At 48.3% G+C, this 23,897-nt stretch overlaps 3 protein-coding genes across 4 annotated transcripts; 2 read left to right on the top strand and 1 right to left on the bottom strand.

The window, feature by feature from the left end:
- The first annotated feature begins 289 nt into the window (after positions 1–289).
- MED31 (mediator complex subunit 31) lies at positions 290–4,393 on the top strand. The gene is made up of 4 exons (XM_064166698.1): positions 290–422; positions 1,152–1,229; positions 2,327–2,423; positions 3,884–4,393. Exons 1-4 carry the CDS (start codon positions 413–415, stop codon positions 4,074–4,076), a joined length of 378 nt encoding a protein of 125 aa, XP_064022768.1. The 5' UTR covers positions 290–412; the 3' UTR covers positions 4,077–4,393.
- Positions 4,394–5,217: 824 nt separating this feature from the next.
- Positions 5,218–7,576, bottom strand: TXNDC17 (thioredoxin domain containing 17). Its single transcript, XM_064166699.1, has 4 exons — positions 7,340–7,576; positions 6,485–6,566; positions 6,119–6,194; positions 5,218–5,502 (listed from the first exon to the last, which is right to left on the bottom strand). The coding sequence occupies exons 1-4, from the start codon at positions 7,479–7,481 to the stop codon at positions 5,434–5,436; spliced, it is 369 nt and encodes a 122-aa protein (XP_064022769.1). The 5' UTR covers positions 7,482–7,576; the 3' UTR covers positions 5,218–5,433.
- A 403-nt stretch (positions 7,577–7,979) lies between these two features.
- On the top strand, positions 7,980–23,448 carry KIAA0753 (KIAA0753 ortholog). Of its 2 annotated transcripts, none has more exons than XM_064166697.1 (15): positions 7,980–8,324; positions 8,409–8,552; positions 9,057–9,669; positions 10,408–10,514; positions 10,785–10,847; positions 11,624–11,839; positions 13,494–13,704; positions 14,384–14,586; positions 15,263–15,441; positions 16,435–16,522; positions 17,174–17,347; positions 19,261–19,342; positions 20,648–20,768; positions 20,899–21,123; positions 21,806–23,448. In XM_064166697.1, exons 2-15 carry the CDS (start codon positions 8,463–8,465, stop codon positions 21,921–21,923), a joined length of 2,490 nt encoding a protein of 829 aa, XP_064022767.1. In that variant the 5' UTR covers positions 7,980–8,324; positions 8,409–8,462; the 3' UTR covers positions 21,924–23,448. The 2 variants fall into 2 exon arrangements, with proteins under 2 accessions (XP_064022767.1, XP_064022766.1); XM_064166696.1 differs by having other exon boundaries at positions 14,381–14,586.
- Positions 23,449–23,897: the final 449 nt, after the last annotated feature.

Here is a 23,897-nt window from a genome sequence, read left to right as displayed (position 1 = left end):
CGGGCAGGTTCCACCGCCCCGCTCCGTGCGAGCTGCCGGCACCACACCGGCCTCTGCCGGGCAGGTTCCGCCGCCCCGCCCCGCTCCGTGCGAGCTGCCGGCACCACACCGGCCTCTGCCGGGCAGGCTCCGCCGCCCCGCTCCGTGCGAGCTGCCGGCACCACACCGGCCTCTGCCGGGCAGGCTCCGCCGCCCCGCTCCGTGCGAGCTGCCGGCACCACACCGGCCTCTGCCGGGCAGGCTCCACCGCCCCGCCCCGCTCCGCCTTCCCCGGCCGCGCCCCCGTGAGCGGGCGGCCGCCGGCGCTTCCCAGCGTGCCTCGGTGCTGCGCTCCGCTCGGCCTCCGTCCGCCGCCAGCCGCTGGCGTCGGTGCCGTCCTGCGTCCGGGCAGGCCGCGCAGCTGGGAGCCGCCATGGAGACAGGTGAGGGGCGGCGGTGGCCGCGGCCGCTGCCCGCGGGGCGCTGCGAGCGCCGCTGTGTTTGCGCGGCGCGGGAAACTGGGGGCTGGACTCGATGATCCCTTTGGGTGCTGCGGTGGTTTGGGAGCTAGCCGCTCACACGCACACTTAGGAAATCACCCGGGCTAGACCCAGCCGGCTGGAAATTACGGACTGGAGCTTTAATTCCGCACCCCAGCACAGCATACGAGCACATAGTTACAACAGTTACAGCTCTATACAGAAATATACCAGTTAAAGGTAACACAGAAACACAGCAGCCCTCCCAGAAACCAGCGACCCCAGGAGGGGCTCCCAACCACCCTTCCACTTTCTCCCCACCCCTCTGCCTTATCCCAGTCTGCCTTATGCGCAAGGTGAGCTGCAAGCACCGGCAAGGGGGGTTAGAAGCAGAGCGGTTAGTTGGGTTATACAGATCCAAGCAGACCAGCAGAAGCCCGGGGAGAAAACACAGACACCAACACCTGTCATATCTGTGCTTGTGTCCTTGCTTTTATACATCTCAGCAAGCCTAGGAGTGAACGAGACATCAGCATTGTTTCCTTTTTCACAGCCTGTCATCTGCTTTTTCTCATTAAAATATTCCAGTTAGCCTCAAACCAGCACAGGTCCCTTCCTAGCCCTGGCATGCTGTGGACTTGCAGCCAGGTCTGCTGTCTGGGCGCTGATTCTCACTGTTATTTCTCATGTCAGATGATACCGGAAACCGGCTCCGCTTCCAGCTGGAGTTAGAGTTTGTGCAGTGCCTGGCAAATCCCAATTACCTCAACTGTAAGTACCTCCAGAGTGGATTTTTGGCATTTCTGAGAACTGGTTGTCATTTAGTGGTGGTTGTTATTTGTGGTAGGGAGAGAGGCGTCTCACAGTATCATAGAACATCAGGGGCTGGAAGGGACCTCCAAAGCTCATCCAGTCCAAACCCCTGCCAGAGCAGGATCTCCTAGACCAGATCACACAGGAACACATCCAGGTGGGTTTTGAATATCTCCAGAGAAGGAGACTCCACAACTCCCACCAAGACAGCCTGTTCCAGGGTTCTGTCACCCTCACAAGTTAAAAATTCCTCCTCATGTTTACACGAAACTTCCTATGCCTCAGCTTCCACCCCCTGCCCCTTGTCCTGTCACTGGGCATCACCCAGCAGGGACTGGCTCCAGCCTCCTGACACTCACCTTTACATATTGATAACCATTGATGAGGTCACCTCTCAGTCTCCTCCAAGCAGCACAGCCCCAGCTCCCTCACGCTTTCCTTGTAACAGAGATGTTCCATTCCCTTCAGCATTTTTCTGACTGCACTGGACTCTCTCAAGCAGTTCTATGTCCCTCTTGAACTGGGGTGCCCAGAACTGGACACAGTGTAAAGATTTCTAAGTTATTTTGTCTAGATTTGTAACAGGGAGATTTTAATGCAAAATGGTTTGTTGGTTGAAGTGAAAAAAAAAATCTATCAAGGGGAGAGAAAATCAATAAAAGTCTGTAGTTAAAAGATAAATTCAGACTGATAGTGTTCCTTTGTAGGAAACCCCAATTTTATCAACATTAATAGTAATTTCAGCTACTCTGCTTTAATTCCCTGCCAAATTTCATGCTAGCCAAAGTTTTCTGTTTCCAAAAGCTGTTCTCTCTGCTGTTGAAGTTAAAATGTACAGTTTTTGAGATGAGACTGATTATGGCTAGTGTGTTGATGGAAAAATGTCATTTTCCCCTGTGTTTTTTTTGTTTGCTTTTTCATTCTGGGCTAGGAGGTGGTGAGGTTTTAACTGAAGTGCCTCTCTGTATGGTTTTGTGATGGGTGTGCTGCAGGTTGGGCAGGTTTGCTTCGTGCACTTCTAACTTCACAGTTCCTTATTTGTTGTTCTATTTCAGTTCTCGCACAAAGAGGCTACTTCAAAGACAAAGCTTTTGTAAATTATCTGAAGTATTTGCTTTATTGGAAGGAGCCTGAATATGCTAAATATCTGAAGTAAGTGTTAAAGTTATTTCTGTTTCTGCATTTCAATGATTTGATGTTTACCTTCTGTTACTTTCCCTACTGCAGAATCGAAGTCATAGAATGGTTTGGGTTGAGAGTGACCTCCAAAGGTCATCCAGTCCAACTCTCTAGAATGAGCAGAGACATCCTCAACTAGATCAGGTTGCTCAGAGCCTTGCAAAGCCTCACATTGAATATCTCCAGGGATAGGGCCTCAGCTACTTTCCTGGGCAACCTGGATTCCACCACCTTCATGGTGCAGAACTTGTTCCTAACATCCAATCTAAATCTCCCCTAGTTTCAAGACATCACCCTTCATCTTATCACTGCAGTCCTGTGCAAGCAGTCCCTCTGTAGACTTCTTGTAGCCCCTTCAGGTACTGCAAGGCTGCTGTTAGGTCTGCCTGGACCCTTCTCCAGCCTGAACAACCCCAGCTCCCTCAGCCTGTCACAGGCTCACAGGATGTTAGGGGTTGGAAGGGACCCAAAGACATCACTGAGTCCAACCCCCCTGCCAGAGCAAGACCATATAATCTTGAACACATCCAGAGAGGCCTTGAAAGGCTCCACAGAAGGAGACTCCACAACCTCTCTGGGCAGCCTGTGCCAGTGCTCTGGGACTCTTAACAAGAAAGAGGTTTCCCCTTGTGTTGAGCTGGAACCTCCTGTGCTGCAGCTTCTATCCATTGCTCCTTGTCCCATCCCCCCTCTCCTGACCCCCAACCCTCAGATATTTATAAACATTTATTAAATCCCCTCTCAGTCTTCTCCCGACTAAACAGCCCCAGGTCCCTCAGCCTCTCCTCATCAGGCAGATCTCCAGTCCCCTAATCATCCTCGTAGCCCTCTGTTGGACTCTCTCCAGCAGATCCCTGTCCCTCTTTAACTGGAGAGACCAAAACTGAACACAGTACTTAAGATGAGGTCTCAGCAGGGCAGAGTAGAGAAGGAGGAAAACCTCCCTTGATCTGCTGTACACACTCCTCTTAATGCATGCTAGGATCCCATTGGCCTTCCTGGGCACAAGGGCATGTTGATGTCCCGTAGATGTTATCCACCCAAGTCCCTCTCCACAGGGCTGCTCTCCAGCAGATCACCTCCCAGCCTGTACCGTTGAAGTTGTTTATTCCTCTCCAGATGCAGGACTCCACACTTGTCCTTGTTGAATATCGTTTGGTTCCTCTTTGCCCAGCTCTCCAGTCTGTCCAAGTCTCGCTGGATGGCCTTGTAGCAGAGGTTCACCATCCTGCTGATCATTTTTGTGGCCCTCCTCTGGACCCACTCCAGCCTAATACAGAAGTTACAGAATGGAATATGCAGAGTTTTAAGTGGTTTGGTTCTTGAGCAAAGCACATAGGTGATAAAGGTAAAATAAACCAGATTTCTGGCAGACTCCAGTTTCCCTGTGCCTTGTAAAGCCTTGTACTGAAGTGTGTTTGTTTCTCCTGCAGGTATCCTCAGTGTCTGCACATGCTGGAGCTGCTCCAGTATGAGCATTTCCGCAAAGAACTGGTAAATGCACAGTGTGCTAAGTTCATTGATGAGCAGCAGATCCTTCACTGGCAGCACTACTCACGGAAGAGAATGCGCCTCCAGCAAGCACTTGCAGAGCAGCAGCAACAAAACAACACCTCTGTAAAATGAAAAGTGCTTGGAAGGGTGATGCTGAGGTTTGGTCCTGGGTGTCTTTGCATTTAAGTTTTGTTTTCTCAAGTGACTCGGTTGGTTTCTTGCTTTTATTTGAGGAGCTTTTATAGACACAAGACTGATAAACAGCTACTCCTGACATTATTTTGTAGCACTGAGCATGACTTAGTTTAGTTACTGATTGCTTTCGACTTTGAAAACGAAGGGGAATTTTGTTACTTACTGACACTGAAGTAACAAAAAGTGTAAAAGTATAACTTGGAAGTCTGCTCTTAAGAAGCTTTTCCCTGGAGAATAAAGTATCTCTAAGTGTGGCTAAGAACTCCCTTATGCACCACCCTCATACTGAAGAACTTCTTCTTCAGATCCAGTTTAACCCTGCTCTACCTCAGCTTCAAACCACTCCCCCTTGTCCTGTCTCTAGACACCCTCAGGAGAAGTCCCTCTGCAGCCTTCCTGTAGGATCCCTTCAAGTATTGGCAGGCAGCTCTAAGGTCCTTCTGGAGTCTTCTCTTTTCCAGGCTGCACTCCCCCAGCTCCCTCATCCTGATCCTCACAGCTGAGCTGCTCCAGCCCTTGGATCATTGTAGCCTCCTCTGGACTTATTCCAACAGGTCTGTGCCCTTATGCTGGGGTCACCAGAACTGGGTGCAGCATTCACAGAACCATAGAATCAACCAGGTTGGAAGAGACCTCAAAGATCATCCAGTCCAACCTAGCACCCAGCCCTATCCAGTCAACCAGACCATGGCACTAAGTGCCCCATCCAGGCTTTGTTTGAACACCTCCAGGGACAGAGACTCCACTGGGCAGCCCATTCCAGTGTCAATCACTCTCTCTGGCAACAACTTCCTCCTACCACCCAGCCTAGAGCTCCCCTAGCACAACTTGAGACTGTGTCCCATTGTTCTGTTGCTGGTTGCCTGGGAGATCGACCCCACATGGCTGGGGTCTCACAAATAGTGGCACCGAAAATCTATCTAAACAGCTTCCGTAGCTCTAGGAAGTCAGATTTAGGAGGAAGGGGAAATTTCATGTTCATTCACTATTAATTATCAGCTAAGTCTTTTCTTAAGTACTTGTAGGCTGCTCCCAGTTTATAGCTCCCAGTGTATAGCTCGCCTCCTTTGAAAAAAAAGACTTTTCAAACTCAAGTTTATTTGAAAATGAAAGATACATTTTGTTGTTGTTGCAAGACTTTGTGGAATGTTTGGATCTAGAATATAATAACATTTACTTCTATCTAGTCAAGATAATTAACCATAAAAAAAAGAAAAAAGAAAAAAGATGGAGGATTCCTTGAAAGGACACTGCAGTAATTTGAGATGAAGATCTTTGTCAATGATTGATTCCTTTAGTCTTCAGTAAACAACATTCGCACAAGCTCTGCTTTAAAACATTCTTCTTCAACCAGCTTCTGAGGCTGAAAAGAAAGGATGTTTAGGGGCATTCAGAAACCTTCTCCAGACTATAGACACCTGTACAAACTAACATCAGCCATACTCCAACATATTGGGAAGGGTGGTGGGGGTGGAGCTGGCAAGGAGAAAATGCCTTGAGGTCTTCTGGCCTTGGAAGAGGCACCTCTTGCAGTAATTGTTGGTTGAAGTAATAGGCACAAGTTAAAACTTGAGCTGCAGCCTGTCTGAATCAAGAGATACCACGGAACTTGCTTTGCTCCTTGGAATTCTGCATTTGGATTTTGTAAGAATTGAGGAGCTGCAAGTCACAAAGCTAACAGTATGTTGCTATAAATTTTCTCTGCCCCTCAACCACTACTTGCTAAGTACTCAACCACTACGTGCTAAGTACTTCTTTTCTTCAGTGTGTATTTCTTACTGACAAGCTAGACCAAGTGGCTCTTTCTCAAGGAACTCTCAGGGCCAGAGTGCTTGGGTGGGAGTAGAAGAGCTGTTCCCAGTTGTCTGCACTTTTTAAAACACAAACCTAATGCATAACTAATTCATTTACAGCCACAAACTCCTGCCGGTTTCCCACCTGAATGCCTGCAGATCCAGAATATACAATAAGTCACTTACTGTTCCGTATTTAAGTAGTGTAGGCACTCCTGTTAGTTTCAGATTCTTCCTGAATTCATTGTTGGGATCTTTCCAGCTGTTCAGGAATAAGGGGTTAAGCACAGTTTGTAAAGATACAGGTTGAAGTTCATTTGTTAAAATTCCTTCACAGATGATTCAAAGGTAAAGACCTTTGAATCTCAACCCACATGTCAGAACAAGCATGCAGATTGTTCACATTAGGGATGGTGCAGACCTCCGATCTCAAAAACATGCTTCATTCCTTACAGAAAAGGCCAGATCAGGCAGTTCCAACAGCTCAGTTAACCTCTGCTTTGTGAATAGCAAAGTTATACATCAGTTGTTGACATTAAAAGAGTTACTTACTAGGCTCTGTCTCCTACTAGGCAGTAGATGAATACAGATCCATCAGGCATGTTATGAAGCTCTTTCCTTACAACTGGTTCAGCTAGAGTGAATTTAACAATGTATCAGTAAATACTTATACAGTGCCGCTGCAGAATCACATGGATCTACTTTGACCAGCAAGGCTACCAGTTAATGGTTGGTCTGCTTTTGTTTCACCTGGTTATCCACACGCTGTGCAGTGTCTATTAACGTGCTCAACACTAAAAAGCTTTAAGTAAAGGCCAGTTTCTGCTTTAACAAGGGAGAAGAGCAATCACTGTATGTATGATAGCCTCCCAGCACAGCAGCAAGCAGATGCTGGCACATATGATCCAGAAAGGTCAGTGCCATGCTTTCTAAAGAGCTGCCTTCATGCTCTGCCTCTTGGCACAGAGCAGTTCACTCTTCGTAATGATCTTACTGTTTGCACCGACTCTTTCGCTGGGCCTTTGCACCAGCCCTTGCTGCACAACACGTTACAGCCGATGCCATTCGACGGCATGCGGCTGACAGGGAGCGCAGCGTGGACAGCCTGTTGGCCAGTCAGCCGCACTGCCAGCGCACTGCAGCCAGAGGCTGGCACCTGAGCCGCGGCCAGTCCGGTCGCGATCCCCGCAAATGAGCCTAAGCTAGGGCGGCGGCCTGCGGCTTCCTCCGGCTCACGGCGAGAGCGGGCGCTACCCGCGGGCACGGCAGGCAGCACGGCGCCGGACACCCCTGGGCCGGACACTCCGCCTCCCCGGGGTCCCTGAGACGGCCGAGGGAGTCGGACGGTTCCCCGCCGCCTCCACCCCTGCGGCCCCCGACCTCCCCCAGCGGGGCGCGGGGTCTCACCCGTCACGCAGTCCGGGCACCAGCTCCTGCCCTCGGCGTCCTTGTCGCCGCAGAAGAGCGCGAAGATGGGCCGGCCGTGGTAGCTCTGCGCCGTCCGCACGAACTCGGCGTACCCGCGGACCTGCTTCTCCTCCCAGCCCATGGCGGCGGCGGCAAGAGTGAGCTCCGCCCCGGGGCCGCGTCGGGCACCGTAGCTCCACACAGCGCCGGTCGCTTCCCGGCGGCAAGGGTGAGCTCCGCCCCGGGGCCGCGTCGGGCACCGTAGCTCCACACAGCGCCGGTCGCTTCCCGGCGGCAAGAGTGAGCTCCGCCCCGGGGCCGCGTCGGGCACCGTAGCTCCCCACGGCGCCGGTCACTTCCCGGCGGCAAGGGTGAGCTCCGCCCCGGGGCCGCGTCGGGCACCGTAGCTCCCCACGGCGCCGGTCGCTTCCCGGCGGCCTGCGCGGCGGCGGTTGCCAGGAGCGGGTTTGAACAGCGTCCCGGTAGGTCTGAGTGCGGGCTTGGGCTGCCTGCTTGTCCTTCCTTAGCGGCACCAGGTGGCCTGGCTAGCTCGGCCCGGCTCGCTGGTGCCGGTCCCGCCCGCCCGGGCTGCCGTGAGGGCGAGGCGGGGAGCCGGCAGGCCGCGGGGGCAGTCGCCGGCAGGGCTGGGCCGCGGGAAGCGCTGGGCTGGAGGCCGTGGGGCTGTGGCTGCGGGAGGCTGGAGGGAGGCCCCTCGGTGGTGACCAAAACCCGCGAGGAGGCGTCAGGGCCGCGGCTCTTTCGGCAGTTCTCTCGTCCTTACGGTGTGCAGTTCCCGTTCCAGCTGTGAGAGCTGGGCCGTGCGCTCGGCGTTCGTACGAGAGCCTCCCGGCCTGGCGCTGCTCCTCAGCTTTCCGTGAGGGTGTGTAGGAGAAGGAGGCAAATGGTAACCTTTACCTGGGGCGGCAGGACTGGACTCTCTCTCTTGTGTGCCACCTGAGCTTTCCATCGTTTTGTGCCTGCTCAGGTTGGTCTCTGTCTGTTGCTCGCATCAGAGCTGGGGTTGCTTTTGAGAGGCAGAAATAATGGATGCTTCTTCTTCTGTTCATAGCTGCAATTATAAGCAAAGGACAAATAAGTGCATTTCCAGCCTCAAGCCAATGTGATGGGACCAAGCAAGCCAGCTGTGTCTGATGGTCCGTTTGCATTCACTAGCCACCTGCACAGGAATGAAGCAAAGGCTTTGCAGACACAGGTATTGATTGACTTCTGCTGCAGTGGGCATGAATTGGAGTTTGTTTGTGGTCGTTCCTAAAAGGTGATTGTGACACCATGCCTCTCTTCCTGAGATAGTCCACTAGTGTCAAATCTTCATGCTTGCTTTCATGGTGCTGTCATACATGATCTTGTCACTGTACTTTTATAAGGCTGTAGATCAGAAACTACATCTATAGGTATCACACTGATAAGTCTTTGACCAAACCCTAAGCACTATATCTACACCACTCATATCACTGTCCTGGGCAAAGGGTACCATTGCCTGGTAGCCCTTTCAGTAACTCTTTCCAATATGGTTTAAATGCTTAATTCTAAACAGTTTTGGATACTGGCATCTGAGTGGATGAACGCCCTGCATGCAATGAAGAAGTACCACCATGAAAGAAGATCTATTTTCCTTGCTGTCATAGACTAAAGGTACCTCACCTGTATCAAGTCTTCTGTGTAACATCAGCTTTTTGTTTTTTACTCTTTGCAACAGTTGCAGTTCAATAGAAACGTCCCTGCAGCTCCAGAGAACTTGGCTCTCAGATTCTCAAAACCCCCTCCAATTATAATAGAAAAACTGAAAGCATCCCATGGGCAGAGAAACCTGAGTGGGACTAAAGAGCCCAGCATAAGGAGCTCGAGCATGTTTTCAGTGGTATCTGAGGAGAGGCTGAAATTGGCTGTTCAGCTAGCCAAAAGGGACATAAAACGAAGACATCTCGAAGAGCAGGTGAAACAGCAAGTTTTTGGAGGGGCAGTCAACAAATCATTGTTGGCCCAGAAGTTACAACAGCAGAAGAGTGAAGCATTTGAAAATCCAGAAAGTAAAAATGCTCTGAAGTCTCAACCTTGCATGAAATACCAGCAGAAGCTCAGTCAGCCTTCCAAAGTGGAGACAACCAGCTCTGGAGCTAAGGTTTACCTCTACACACCGAATGGAGGAAAGCTAATACCAGCTGCTTTGGATTCTTCACCCACCCATGACACAAAGCAGGACCCCAAGCCAAACAGAAACAGACAAGAAGACAAAAATATGCAGGAAGTCCGACAGCTACATAAGGAATTGAGGAGCTATGTCCAGAAAATTGAAGAACTGACCAAAAAAGGTGTAAGGCTGAGCACTAATTATCTTCTCTAAATGTACAGTAGTTTGTTCTTCTGGTTTTGCTCTTTGGGGTTTTGTTGGCTTGAATTAGAATCTGTATTTGGGTGTGGAATTTTGAGAGCTGCCTACTTCTTTGGGTTGGAACTAGGTAATCTTTGAGATCTCTTCCAACCTAAACCATTCTGTGATTCTTTCAAAAGTAGGTGAAAGCTGGAAGGGTTGACCAGTTTAAACCACTCGGAGTGTTTGTGGTGAGTTTCAGTCCAGCCTGCAATGATACTAAGTGGTGGTAGGCTATCTTGCTGTGTCCCCACACAGATTCTTGCTACCCCACATTGGCAGGGTGTGCTTGAAAAAAGAGAGAGCCTTGGTGCTGTGCAGGTGCTGCTTGGTGACAGCCACAAGGCAGACGTATCAGCAGCAGCACTGTGCTGGTGACTGGAGACAGCTGCCTCCAGCCCAGCCAGTCCCAGTGACTGCTGCCTGGCTGCACTTGTAGTAACCTCTGAAGCTGAGGGGTGTCCTGTGATTTGGTAAACTCTAAGTACAGAAATGTTTGGTCAGCTGCTAAAAAGAAAGAAAATGTGGAGTAAAAACACTCCCTGATATCACTGCTCAAAGGTGTCCAGCAAAATGCATGGTACTTTGTGTGTTGGTTCTGCTAAATTGTTTGCTGTTATGGCTTGAGATCTTCACGTGTTAAATGAGGATGTAAAACTTTACATTTCATGCTTCTTAGGGAGAGAGAGAGAAATCCTAGATCCTGATGAAGAGCAACGGGTTTGTGCTAGAAGAGAGAAGCAAGCTGCACGATCAGCACGGATGCTCTATGTTCTCCAGCAGCAGGTAGGAGCTAGCACTTCAATCTGGGGTCCAGGGCAGCTGGGTTTGAGAGAAATCAGCTGAAACCAGAGAAATATCATCAGAGTCTCTCTAACTTCTCTATCTAACCACATCTGAATGATGTGGTTAATCTTCTTGTGGCTGGGCAAAGAGGTAAGCATCACAGTTGGAAAATTTGGACTGTCAGTCAGATCTTAGAGGGAAGATTAATTGCTCATTTCTAGGCATGGAGCTGAGTCTGACTCACTTTCCTCTCCATTTCTTGATAAACAGGTAAAAGAAATTCAGGATGATTTAGAGAAACTGAGTGCTCATAAAATCAAACATACTAAAAAGGTAAGGTGTAATTTTCCTTCAGGCTGTAATTTACTGAGAGAAGGTTTTCTGACTAATTGAGTTTGGTTATTTAGGGTACCACAAAACCCTCTCCAGAAGGGAGCTTTCCTTTGGATCTTGCATGTTTTGCCTCCTCACAGGACTATGTCTCCTCTGCTCTTGTCTGCCATTGCTGCTTCTCAATTCCTATCTGTCTACAGTAAACCCAAGAGGAAGGCTGTTGGTTTTGTGTTTTCATGTGCCTTCTAATTCCTTCTTCATTCCACTTCCTTTTCTGAGTTGCACTGTTCTGCTCTGGCCTGCTGGGTTTCTAACTTCCTGTTGATGTCACTCAGTCTTATCAACCTCCTTTATGATCTTCTCTGCTCAGCATCTTTCAGAAAGACAGCACTGAGGTTGTGCCTGCTGTTTGGCCGAGATTGTCCCCTTGTTTTCTTGTGCTTTTCTATCACTTGTGATGGGTGGACACCATTCTGTGTTTGGCTTGCACATTAGACCTAAGCCCATGCCCATAGGTTGGCATAGGTAGAAGAGACATCAGAATATGTTAAACCCAGGCTATTTGATCTGAAGCTAGCAGAACACTTGCTTTGAGAACTGCTGTGTAATACTTTCACTACCACCACTTGTTCTGTCTCACAAATGACCTCATGCTCATCAGAGTAATCCCAAGCCTGAGTGTTTCTGCACAAAAGTTTGGTAGCAGTTCTCTGAGTAGTACCAAGGTTCTCAGAAATGACATTTTTTAAGCACTTCTTTCTTTGTCATCTCCCCAGTCTCGAGCAGTCTCCAGGTTGGCAGCAGCACACAGAGGAGCCGTAAGAGCCTTGCACAGCTTTGCCAATCACTTTGCAGACCAAGCAGAGCAGCAGGTTCCTGCCCACTACAGGGAGCTGGGCAGTCTCATTCGACAGCTGTCTCTTTGTTCTGCCAAACTGGAAGGGGATTCTTCCATTTCTGATATCATCATAGATATTTTGCTTCAAGTTGAGGTAGGAAAAAAAAACCATTTTGTTTTTACTAAGGGAGAAAAGATGAAGTGTGAGGTTGCAAACTGTGTTGTGTGTTCAGGAGGTGGCAGAATTTGGGTTGGGGCTTTTTAGAGGCCATATTTTCTGATGCATAAATACGTTTGTAATGTTCCTAATTAATGATGATCTTAAATAATGATGGCCCTAAATAATGATGATCCTAAATAATCATGAGTGGCATCCTGATCATGGAAGTTAATTGCTACTGCTGTTATTGATGCTGTTCCTGCCTTCATTGGCTCTAGTGGTAGAATGAGGATAGTGGTAACAAAGCTCCAGTTTCTGATTTTTTTTGCCATTTTTAATGTTGGAGGAATTGTATTTTATACCCTGGTACAAGTTTGGTGTTTATTGGTGTGCAATGCATGCTTTAATCCTCAGGGTGAATAGTGAGCAGCTGAGCTTCACACATGATGGTGGGTGCAGAAGTGTCCAGGCAGAAGATCAGAAGATAAAGTTGTAGCTTTGTGGAGCTTCTAATGTTCTGTGCTGCTTTTGAGAACAGTAACAGTGCTAACGGCCTGGGAACAGGAAAGGGGATAGATTTGAGGTTCAGCAAGGCACAATTTAAGGTCCTGCATCTAGGTCAGGGCAATTCTTGATATCAATACAGGCTGGGAGGTGATGAGTTTGAGAGCAGTCCTGCAGAAAAGGACTTGGGGTGCTGGCGGCTGAGAAGCTGGACATGAGGCAGCAATGGGCACTTGCATCCCAGAAAGGTGATGGCAGCCTGGGCTGCATCCAAAGAAATGTGGCCAGAGTTGGAGAGAGAGGATCCTGCCCCTCTGCTCTGCTCTGCTGAGACCTCACCTGGAGTACTGCATTCAGCTTTGGAGCCTGCAACACAGGGAGGACATGGACCTGATGGATTAGGTCCAGAGGAGGGTCATGAAAATGGTCGTGACTGAAGCACCTCTGCTCTGAGGACAGGCTGAGGGAGCTGGGGATGTTCAGCCTGCAGAAGAGGAGGTGCCAGGGACACCTTAGAGCAGCCTTCTAGTACCTGAAGGGGGATACAAGAAGGCTGCAGAAGGACTGTTTGCAAAGATCCTGCAGTGCCAGGAGGAGAGTGATGGTTTGAAATGAGAGGAAATTTAGGCTGGATGTGAGGAACAAGTTCTGCACCATGAGGGTGGTGGAGCACTACAACAGGTTGCCCAGGGAGGTTGCTGAGGCCTCATCCCTGGAGATATTAAAAATGAGGCTTAACAAGCCTCTGAGCCACCTGATCTAGTGGAGGATGTCCTTTGGATGAACTTTGGAGGTCACTTTCAACTCAAAGCATTCTGTGATTCTCTGATTTATTCAAGTTTGAATTTCACATTGGAAGAAGTCTTATCATAGTCATCTGCACTATTTTTTGTCCCTAGCCTTTGTGTCCATATCTCTTTGAAGATGCTGTAAGCAGATAAAGTGCTGGAGTCAGTTGTCAGGACTTAAATGCAAGCCTTTGCTGTAAGAGTTAATAATAGGATGAAGTTTCTGCATCAACAAGTTGTCAAACTAAAACCAAGCCAAAAAAAAGTTCCAGCTACCTAGAATGTCTTAGATTTGCTGCTCATTGTTACATCCATTTTACTGAGAGAGTAATTAGAATTCTAAATATGTGGTGCAGGATCTGGAGTCACTGCTGGAGAAGAAACAAACACCCAAAAAGGTGAAGAAATGTATTGCAGCATCTCAGGGCAAATCTCCAAGTAACACTGAGACGTTGCCAGACAGAAAGCAGCCTCCATCTCCAAAAGCAGAACACAAACCTCTCACCTTAAAGGGACAGCAAAGACAAGAGCCTAGAAAACCTGCAGCTGCCAGGAGTCTCTTGCCTGGTTTGTATTTTGAATTATTAAATCGGTTTTTTTTATCAGTTAACCATCTGCAGTTCAGATAGGCTTGGTCAGAAGTTATCAGCTTCAAGTGGCCTTCTGCATTGCTTTCAGCTGCTGCCCTGAGATGTCAGACATGCAGCTTTCTCTGCCTCTTTCTGTTGTCACTATCATCGTGTTCTTCATGGTTTTATTCCATTTCTTTTAGTGTGCACTGCACTTGGCCTGTTTTACTGCAGTGGACACCTCAATGGTGCTCTAAATGTTCCATCTGCCTACATAGTCCTGTATAAATACATCATTTTGGAATGCAGAGTCACTGACTTAGCTGAATCCTTTGCTCAGAACTACTCAGTGCAGTTTCTCCACTTCTGACTCTGTTTTGTTTTTGCCAGTTGAGTAATGTGAATGTCTTCTGCTCAGCAATCGGTTTCAGTACCTAACTGATAGCTAAATTGAAGACTTTGGGGGTTTTCACCACTGGTTCCCCATGCAGAGATGGGAGTTGGTTTATTATTATTTGATTTTTATTAAAATGAGCTTAGAAATTCATGGTTAGATATCACTGCCTAAGAGAAGTAGAAATAAAGATGATTCTTGCTCCTTTCCACTTACAGTCAAAAGGTTTGTTTGTTATTTTTGAGAATAGATCAACACTGACACGTTGCAAATCCCTCAGCAGTTCAGAAGTCAAACAGTTGTGCTCATGTGTTGCACAATGAATTCCCAGAAGGAAAGGACCCCCCTACTCCAGAGAGCAAAGGACCCCCCTGCTCCACTTTACCAGGAAGCAAAGATGCATTGGTGAGAGCTGGAAAAAGGGACCCTAGCCTTGATGGTGGCCCTTTGAAGAAGAAAGGGATGTCCTCATCTGCTAAGTCACAGGTATGGAAGTGACAAAAGAATTTGTGCTTTCTTTTGCTTGGCCTCTGGGGTTCGTTGTGAAATGTGAGACATCTTTGTCAGCCACGTGGGCAGTGGCATCGAGTGCACCCTCAAGCAAGTTTGCCAAGCTGTGTGCTGCAGGGGACTTGCTTGAGGGCAAGGATGGCATCCAGGAGGATCTTGACAGGCTTGAGAAGTGAGCCAGTGCTACCTGCATGAGGTTCAACAAGTTAAAGTGCAAGGGACTGCATCTAGGTCAGGCCAGTTCCAGGCACCAATCCAGGCTGGGTGCAGAGTGGCTTGAAAGTGGCTCTGAAGAAAGGGCCTTGGGAGTGTTGGTTGTGGAGCAGCTGCCCAAGAGCCAGCAGTGCCCTCACGCAGCCCAACAGGCAGCTGTGTGCTGGGCAGCAGAGCAAGACAGGGGACTCTGTTCCTTTTCCCCACGAATAGCAGCACTGAAAAATGGGGCCTGTTTGCAGAAGTAATAGTTGCAGGCTTAAGCAGAGGTTTTGTTGAGGCAGAGTTCTGCTTCCCTTCAGATGTGCTGTAAATCCTCCTTGTGTGGCATCTGTGCAGCAAAGGCAGCAGGCAGGGCTTCGAGAGGGGAGCTGAAGCAGAATGCAAAACGCTTTACTAGTTCAGCAGCTGGAATCTGCTTTCCCTCTCTGATTGGAAGGGAGTGCTGAAGGCTCTGAAGTCTCCTCAGCCACGGCGGGCACAGCCTCGCGGGAGGCAGGCGCGGTTCCAGGAGCCCACCATAGCCTTCCAGCTGAAGGAGACCCAGCGGCCTGCTAAGGAGAGCAGAGTGCCCTGTGTGCCCCCACGCCCTGCACCTCCACCCGTGGCACCCCAGAGGTATGTTCAGCATCTGCAGCAGCCCCCTCTGCTCTGCTCTCCTCTGGAAATGCTGCTATCTGCCATGCTAAGTGGGGTGGCTTTGGCTTGGCTGTCAGACCGTGCAGGCAGGTGGCACGGCATGGCACAGTTTACTGCCTGGTAGTTGTCTTCTTTTCCCACCTGGCACAAAATCCCCTCACCCACAGGGCCCAGGGAGAGCTGCTGCTTTGTCCTTTTTGCTGGATCAGATCCCAGTGCTGTCTGAGAGATCCAGGCCAGGCTGTGCTGGGCAAGGCACTGACACAGCATGCAGAATGGTGTGCACGGCAGTGCATTAAGGAGATGAAGATTATCTTCCAGTTCTAGAAGGACAAATTGTCCTTGTCCTGCCCATAAGCAGAGTGCAGGTTTGTTTGAAGCTGTGTTCAGCATCCTGCAGAGCAGAGCTCCCCAGATTGAGTTTGCATTGGGTCTGCTGTTTGTGGCAGCTTAAGTATGAGACCTGAGCACTGATCCAGCTGCTGGATCAGTGTGCGTGGTTAAGATGAGGAGCTCCCCTCAGCACTGTTTGTAGACAGTTAGGAATAGCAGAAACATAACTGAAGATCTCTGATTCTGAACAGCCTTCCCTGGCTCAGACAGTTTCAGAGTCACCAGGAATTTTCTCTCAAAGGCTTTCTGCAGGTTTTGTGAACTCAGAATCACAAGACACCATTCTTCAGTTGTCAGAGTCTGCATTATGTAACCCTCTGTGGTGCTGCTTTAGTTCTGCCTTGGAGCAGAAACTTCAAGAATAGTGAAGCTATTAACTGACCTTAGCAGAGGAGAAAGCACAGAAATTAAGTAATGACTTACTTTCAAGATCTGATATGTGGTGTCAGACTTCATATGGTCTTTTCCTCACTCCCACCAGTCCCCAGAAAGCACATTTGAAGTCTTTGGGGGTTTTAAGTTTCTGTTGTCATATGAAGTTTCAGAGTGTCATTGTCAACTGTTCTTTTTTCTGTGTAGGTCACAAAATGCTTCCCCAGCCAAGTGTGCAGACAAAGTTGGGATGGCAGCACAGGACCACTTAGAACCTCCAGCAGACAGGACACAGGTAGTACAATCAAGCTCATGCCACTGTTTGGAGGATGCCTTTAGAGCTGTAAAACATTAATCAAGGGGCAACACACAGTTGCCTCTCAGCTTGATGCAACTCTTACTTGTGCAAGAAGGACACAGAACTGTTGGAACAAGTTCAAAGGAGGCCACAAAGATGATCCAAGGGCTGGAGCACCTCTGCTAGGAGGATAGGCTGAGGGAGCTGGTGGTGTCCAGCCTGAAGAAGAGAAGACTCTGGAGGGACCTTAGAGCTGCTTCCAGTTCCTGAAGGGATCCTACAGGAAGGCTGCAGAAGGATTTCTCACAAGGCTGTCTAGAGATAGGACAAGGGGGAATGCTTTGAAGCTGAGGCAGAGCAGGGTTAGGCTGGAGCTGAGGAGGAAATTCTTCGTTGTGAAGGTGGTGAGACTCTTGAGCAGGCTGCCCAGGAAGGCTGTGGCTGCCTCTTGCCTGGGGGTGTTCAAGGCCAGGCTGGATGAAGCCTTGAGCAGCTGAGCTTAGCTGAGAGGTGTCCCTGCCCATGGTGGGGAGGTTAGAATAGATGATCTCTGAGGTCCCTTCTAACCTAAGCCCCTCTAGGATTTCTTTCTTGCTTTGGCTGTAGGGCTGTTTGGGTTTGATTTTTTGCTGTTTCTTTTTTAAGTAGCAGGTCACAGCAAATGCAGATGTTCTGAGTGAAAAGCTCTTGGATGGTCTTTTGGAAGGTACTGCTGAGGAGCTGTGGAGTACAGAGGAGCCTGAGAGACTCCAGACCGAGGCTCTGCCTGTTGCTGATGCTCACAATCTGGAGGCAATGTTGCAAAGAGTGGAAGAAATTGAAGTAAGACTTTTCCCTCTCTTCAGCACACATTTCTTGTAGTCTCCATAAACTGTAATATCTGTAACTGAAACATTCTGAATGAAACAAAGACTGGCTGCATCAGTGTTGCACAGGAAAGGCCCAAAAGGAATTCGTGCTCCAGCAACGTGCAGTGTAAGAATAGGTCGTTTGCCGTAATGGTGCTGTTGTTAGCCCTGAGGGGTTGGAAGGGACCTTGGAAGATCATCGACTCCAACCCTCCTGCCAGAGCAGGGTCACCTGAGTCTGGTCACACAGCAATGCATCCAGGTGGGTTTTGAATGTCTCCAGAGAAATGAGACTCCACAACCTCTCTAGACAGCCTGCTCCAGAGCTCTGTCCACACAGTATTCCTGTATGACCTGCCCTAGGTGATCCTGCTCTGGCCAGTGGGGTTGGACTCTGATCTCTGGAGACCCCTTCCCACCTCTGCCATTGCGTGATTTGCACTAAGCTGATAAATATAGAATGGTCTGGTGTCTTGGGTTCAAATGCAAGTTCCCAGAGACTCTTATAAATTTGGTAGACCCAATGACAATTTATAGAATTTATAGAGTTTATAGAGTGCCCTCCCCTCCTCCCCCTCCTTTCCCCAAAAGACAGGGAGAGAGATAAAAGGTAGGGACACCCCAATAAATCAATCTCACTCGATTTGGAAGTTAAAAAGGAAAAGTTTAACAATAACTTAGAAAAAGGGATTGGAGGTAGGGGAGTTTACAAAGGATAAGGAAGGGAAAACAGCAAAATACAAAACAGGGATGGATACAACCCGAGTGTGTGATGGTGTCTCTGCCTCGTGGCTGGTATGCAGTATCAGTGTGTGTGTGTGTGTGTGATCATGAACGCAGGTAAGAGGAGAAACGAACAAGAGCAAGAGAGCGAGGAGCAGGAAGTGCTCCTCTTTTATACCGCAGGAAGTGGGAGGAGTGGGCTAACCATCACCTGGAGTGTGGCCCACCCCTGAGGAGGGGCCGAGACCCCTAGGGTCAGGTTCAGGGTCACTCCCCCAGGAGTGTTAACCCTATACATCTGGGCCAGAAGGGACCTCTAGAGGTCATCCAGTCCAGCCTCCCCTGCAGTCAGCAGGGACATCCCCACCAGACCAGGTCACCCAGAGGCCTGTCAAGCCTCACCTTGAATGTCTCCAGGGAAGGAGCCTCAACCATTTCTCTGGACAACCTTTTCTGGTGCTCCACCACCCTCATAGTAAAGAACTTGTTCCTAACATCCAATCTAAATCTGCTCTTCTCAAGCTTGAACTCATTGCCCCTTGTCCTGTCACTGCAGGCCTTTGTAAACAGCTCCTGTAGACCCCCTTCAGGTACTGGAAGGCTCTATTAGGTCCCTCTGGAGCCTCTTCTCTCCAAACTGAGCAACTCCAGCTCCTTCAGCCTGTCTTCATAGCAGAGGTGCTCCAACCCTCTGATCATTTTCATGTCCCTCCTCTGGACCTGCTCCATCAGGTCCAAGTCCTTCCTATAATGAAGGCTCCAGAACTGGATGCAGTACTCCAGGTGAAGTTTCACCAGAGCAGAGTAAAGTGGCAGAATCTCCTCTCTATATCTGCTGGCCACGCTTCTTTTGGTGTAGCCCAGGATATAATTTGCCTTCTTGGCTGCAATCTCACACTGTCTGCTCATGTCTAGGTTCTTGTCCACCAGCACCCCCAAGTCCTTTTCCACAGAGCTGCTCTCTAACACCTCATCCCCCAGCCTGCACTGATAGGATTATATTATCTGTGATGTCACCCCCCTACACCTTCTCTGTGTTACATTAACCAGCCAAAATAACCCTGCTCAGACAGAGGAGGATCATGCTTTGCTTTCCCCCTGAGTGACAACCAGCCCAGCAGGCCTATGTGTGTTGGGTGACTGCTTTTGTCTGTTCGTCCCCAGAGCTACCAGGAGGCTGTGCGCAGGAGGTTCACCCGCATCGTCTACAGCGATCTGCAGGCCTGGGACCAGGGGGACCAAACAGGTAAGGCTCTGTTTGATGCAGCTTGTTTGTCCTGTGATGTGTGTCTTTAAATTCAGATGGTTTGAAATCAAAGCATCCAACCCTCTGATGTGTGTCTGTAAATTCAGATGGTTTGAAATCAAAGCATCCAACCCTGTGATGTGTGTCTGTAAGTTCAGATGGTTTGAAATCAAAGCATCCAGCTCTGTGATGTGTGTTTGTAAGTTCAGATGGTTTGAAATCAAAGCATTCAATTAGGTTTGATCAAATAGCACCATCCAGACCCATTTTTACTATAGGAGCTCCTAAAATGTAGGGATTCCTAAAATAAAAATCAGTGTTTTGAAGAGAAAGGATCTCTTCAGGGAGAATTCTAAAATGGCTCAGGTTGGAAGGGACCTCACAGATCATCTCCAGCCTCCCCACCACGGGCAGGGAAGCAACTCGATGCAGCTTCTCAAGGCATCATCCAGCCTGGCCCTGAATGTCTCCAGGGAGAAGGCAGCCACAGCTTCCCTGGGTAGCCTGTTCCAGAGTCTCACCACCCTTGTGCTGGAGAACTTCTTAAGATCCAATCTAACTCTGCTCCTCCTCAGCTTCAAACCATTCCCTCTTGTCCTGTCTCTAGACATGCTCAGGAAAAGTCCTTCTGCAGCCTTCCTGTAGGGTCCCTTCAGCTATTGGAAGGCAACTCTAAGGTGCCTCTTGGATCATTCTCTTCTCCAGACTGAACAACCCCAGCTCCCTCAGCCTAATTCTTCTAGCAGAGGTGCTTCAGCCCCTGGGTCACCTTTGTGACTGCCATTTTCTACTTGCCTTTATTAGAGCTGCATTTGGATGGGAAGCACTCCTAGTACAGCTCAGCTGAGGGATAGGAAACTTTAACATATGCTTCTAATCATCAAATGTCCCTTTTCTAGGTATTTGCCATTCCTTAGCATTAATTTTTGTACCCAAATGTAATGACTTTTGTGCAGAGAAGGTGACATGGTTGGATTTTCTTGCCAAATCTTGGATTTACTGCCAAGCCTAATAGACTCCACTAGCTCCAGAGTGGTTATTTTCTCTCTCCTCTAGAGGCATCCACTGACACATCAAACTATTTATACTAAAGGTACACTTTCTGAAATGCTCAGCTTTAACACACTGAGCTCTTGCACATCCTATACTGCATTTACATTTTAGAGGCTTAGCACCTTCAAGGCTTTAATTACCAAAGCACTTCCCCTTAAAAGAAGCAAAAGTCTCTGTGAAGCTTTACCTGCCAGCAATTTTTGGTTTTCTCTTGCCAAGTAACAATTTTAAATGTTATTTGCTTCCTCCTAGAACAACAGATGGCATCAATGGCTAAAAGACCTGCATCTCCTCATCCAATTCAGCTAACCAAATTAAATGGACACACAGAGCCAGCAATGGACATTTTGTTGGGGAAGCCTTTTGATGGCAAGTAAGTGGAATATTCAGCCCTGTCTTAAACTGTGGTGCCTATGGGCTGCCTCTTTTCATCACAGGAAATGATGGTTACTATCTGAAGAGATTTTTCTGGTTGTGTCTTAATGGTTGTTTTATATTTCCAGTGATATTGATGAAAACAAAGAAGCAGAGGAGAACCTGCAGACTGGAAATGAGATTTTTCAGCCCAGGACTCGGAATTCCCTGCAGGAAGAGTGCTGTGTGGCTCTCTCTGTGCCCAAGGCCATGCTCCAGAGCATCTCTGACTACAATAGCAGATACAAGCAACACTTGAAACTTATTTGCCACGAGGCTGTTGGGAGTTTTGATCCATGGCAGATTGCTGAGAGGTATCTGCATTATCTTTGTGGTTGTGAAGTGTCAGCTGATGAACAGGTTTTCTGCCCTTATTCAGGAAAGGAGTGGGGAGGTGGGCATTACAATTCCAAACAGAATCATAGAATCCTAGAATGGCTCAGATTGGAATGGACCTTAGAGATCATCCCCTCCAACCTCTTTGCCACAGGCAGAGACACCTCTCAACTAGACTGAGCTGCTCAAGGCCTCATCCAGCCTACAGGAAGACTACAAAGAGACTTTTCCTGAGGGTATCTGGAGCCAGGACAAGGGGGAATGGTTTGAAGCTGAGGCAGAGCAGGGTTAAACTAGAGCTGAGGAAGAAGCTCTTCAGTGGGAGAGTGGTGAGACTCTGGAGTTAGTTGCACAAGGAGACTCTGGCTGCCTCCTGCCTGGGGATGTTCAAGGCCAGGTTGAGCACCTGAGTGTAGATGAGAAGTGTCCCTGCCCGTGGCAGGAAGATTGAAGTAGGTGAGCTCTGAGGTCCCTTCCAAGCTGAGCCACTTTATAGTTCTGTGATATGTACATCTTTTCTTAGGCTAACCAGTGGAAAGAATGACAAAGCATCAGTGTTTGCCTTTGAAAGTCAGAGCAGTGGTAGCAGTTGATTGAGTGATGGGAAGTTGAAGCCTGACTTTCTGAACCTTCTCCTTTTTTTCCCTCCCTTCCCCTCAGTCTTGCAGAGCAGCTGACAGAGGAAGCCCTCTGTGACGTGGCAGCAGAGCTGCAGGATGTTTGTGAGGATTATGCAGAAGCTGTGTTCACGTCAGAGTTCTTGCAGCCAGCACAGTAAACGCTTTCACACCTGCCCCATGATCAAATGCTCCTGGCTTGTCCTCCTCCTGGGGCAGCTCTGCTCCTTCCTGACAGCACTCAGCCTGAGAGCCTCAGCAGATGATCTCATTTTCCATGCTTTTTTAAAGTCTGTGAGATTCTGCCCACCAAATGGATTTGGACCATCAGCCCTTCATAAAGCACTGTCAGAGTGATTTCCATCTCAGACTTTATTGTACTGTATTCATCAGGACTTTTCATCAGTTGATACAAGCAAGGTTTCTGTATTTTGTTAGGAATACTCCTCCACTTGTATACTTCACTCATTTTTTGATGTGTGATCTTCCTCCCAGAGCAAAATACTGGGAGGATGACTGGGTTCAAGCAGTGCCATGGACTTAGCTGTACTGAATCTTGATTTTCTGCTTTAAATTTGAGAGAATCTGCCCTACCTACCTCATAAGGGAGCTGTGAGTTTTATTTTGTTCTCTCAGTAAAGCTCATTGAACGTAGCTGATAGTTGTGTCAGGAGAATGAAGCATTATTGGTATTTCTAAAGCCAAGAGGGAACAGTCCAGATAAAAGCTCTTTGGTTTGCTGTTTAGGGCTTTCAGTGTCTGGTAAGAAAGATGTTGTCTGACCACTGTGCTTAGCATATGTGCTAGGAGTAGCTCTTCTGGAGGTGTGGCTGTCTAAGGATCTTCATGGCACAGCATTAAACAGATGAAAACACTTAGCGTTGGCTCTACTCAGGGGCCAACAGCCTGCTTGGACTGCTGCCACCAACCTGTGAGTGGAGCTCCTCTTCTCTTGGTGTCTGAGTATCAGCAGTACATCCTGCACAGCAAATCAAACCTTGCAGCAGAAGCACAGCATGGAGATTTGCTTCTTTTTTTTCCCCTTCCACAAGTCTACTCCATTTTTATCAGCATTTACTGATCCAACTTCACATTCCTCACTCTTTAAGACTCCTGTTTTAATCAAGAATGCCAAAAGAAATGCATAAGTGGCATTGCTGCAAGACTAAATGAGCAGGTTTGGTTCCAGTAATCAATGTACTAGTTTGGGTTATGTCTGAGGTGAGCAATGAGGAATAACTATTTATGGTAATGTTCCAAGGAAATGTGAATTCAGCTCTGAAGGTAACCCAAAGCCCAGTCTTACAGCCTATTTCCCTGGACAGATTTCTTTTCTCTGATAATGCTCAACCTAGAATCATTTTTAACCTGGAATGAGTTTTATTTCCTCTAATTAGAACATGCATTATAAAAGAATAATCCTTTTGCTTTTTGCTCCAAATGTAAGAGTGGAAATGTTCCTGCTGATGTGTGATTTCTGTCATTTAAAACACTCTCTTTTTTTACTTCTAAGTTAATAGAGATAAGTCCAAGAGGTTAAAGATTAAAGCCACACTGTCCAAAAAGTTTCTTAAGGCCAAAAGGTAAGTCCAAAAGATGAAGGCCATGGTGCCTCTCTGCAGGTGTTTGGATGCTTGGGAAAGTATTTTCATGCTGTTTTTTAATAAACAATATTTGTAGCACTGAGCATGGTTTTAGTTTAAGATCACTTCCATCTGAATCCCTTTTGGAATAGTCAGCACCCAGCATGCATGCTACATGACCAAGAGCCAGCAATGTGCCCTTGGGGCCAAGAAGGCCAAAGGCATCCTGAAGTGTGTTAGATGGGGTGTGGTGAGTAGGTTGAGAGAGGTTCTCCTGCCCCTTTTCTCTGAGTCCATATTTAAAGCTATGTCCTGGGGGAGTACCAGAAGCACTGGAGCTGCCTTCTGGTACCTGAAAGGATTCTATAGGAAGGCTGCAGAGGGAATGGAGCAAAACTATCAGTGGATTCAGACTGGATGTTAGGAAGGAGTTCTTCATGAGGGTAGTGAGAGACTGGAACAGGTTGCCCAGGGCACTGGTGGAAGCCTCATGCCTGGATGTCTTTAAGGCCAGGTTGGATGTGGCTCTGAGCAGCCTGATCTAGTGTGAGG

The sequence above is a fragment of the Pogoniulus pusillus genome, chromosome 27 (assembly GCF_015220805.1).
Source record: "Pogoniulus pusillus isolate bPogPus1 chromosome 27, bPogPus1.pri, whole genome shotgun sequence".
Lineage (NCBI taxonomy): Eukaryota > Metazoa > Chordata > Aves > Piciformes > Lybiidae > Pogoniulus > Pogoniulus pusillus.
The sequence above is the reverse complement of the archived record's forward strand: the minus strand, read 5'-3'. Positions and strand labels throughout refer to the sequence as shown.

What these genes read in the sequence shown, in the direction of transcription:
- MED31 (XM_064166698.1), top strand. An exon ending in AAATCCCAATTACCTCAACT is followed by an intron (nt 1,230 to 2,326) that starts GTAAGTACCTCC and finishes GTTCTATTTCAG; the next exon opens with TTCTCGCACAAAGAGGCTAC. An exon ending in GAATATGCTAAATATCTGAA is followed by an intron (nt 2,424 to 3,883) that starts GTAAGTGTTAAA and finishes TTTCTCCTGCAG; the next exon opens with GTATCCTCAGTGTCTGCACA.
- TXNDC17 (XM_064166699.1), bottom strand. Translation starts at nt 7,481, where the DNA reads ATGGGCTGGGAGGAGAAGCAGGTCCGCGGGTACGCCGAGTTCGTGCGG. An exon ending in GTGCCCGGACTGCGTGACGG is followed by an intron (nt 6,567 to 7,339) that starts GTGAGACCCCGC and finishes AATTCACTCTAG; the next exon opens with CTGAACCAGTTGTAAGGAAA. An exon ending in CTAGTAGGAGACAGAGCCTA is followed by an intron (nt 6,195 to 6,484) that starts GTAAGTAACTCT and finishes ATTCCTGAACAG; the next exon opens with CTGGAAAGATCCCAACAATG.
- KIAA0753 (XM_064166696.1), top strand. Translation starts at nt 8,463, where the DNA reads ATGGGACCAAGCAAGCCAGCTGTGTCTGATGGTCCGTTTGCATTCACT. An exon ending in CAAAGGCTTTGCAGACACAG is followed by an intron (nt 8,553 to 9,056) that starts GTATTGATTGAC and finishes TCTTTGCAACAG; the next exon opens with TTGCAGTTCAATAGAAACGT. An exon ending in CCATGGCAGATTGCTGAGAG is followed by an intron (nt 21,124 to 21,805) that starts GTATCTGCATTA and finishes CCTTCCCCTCAG; the next exon opens with TCTTGCAGAGCAGCTGACAG.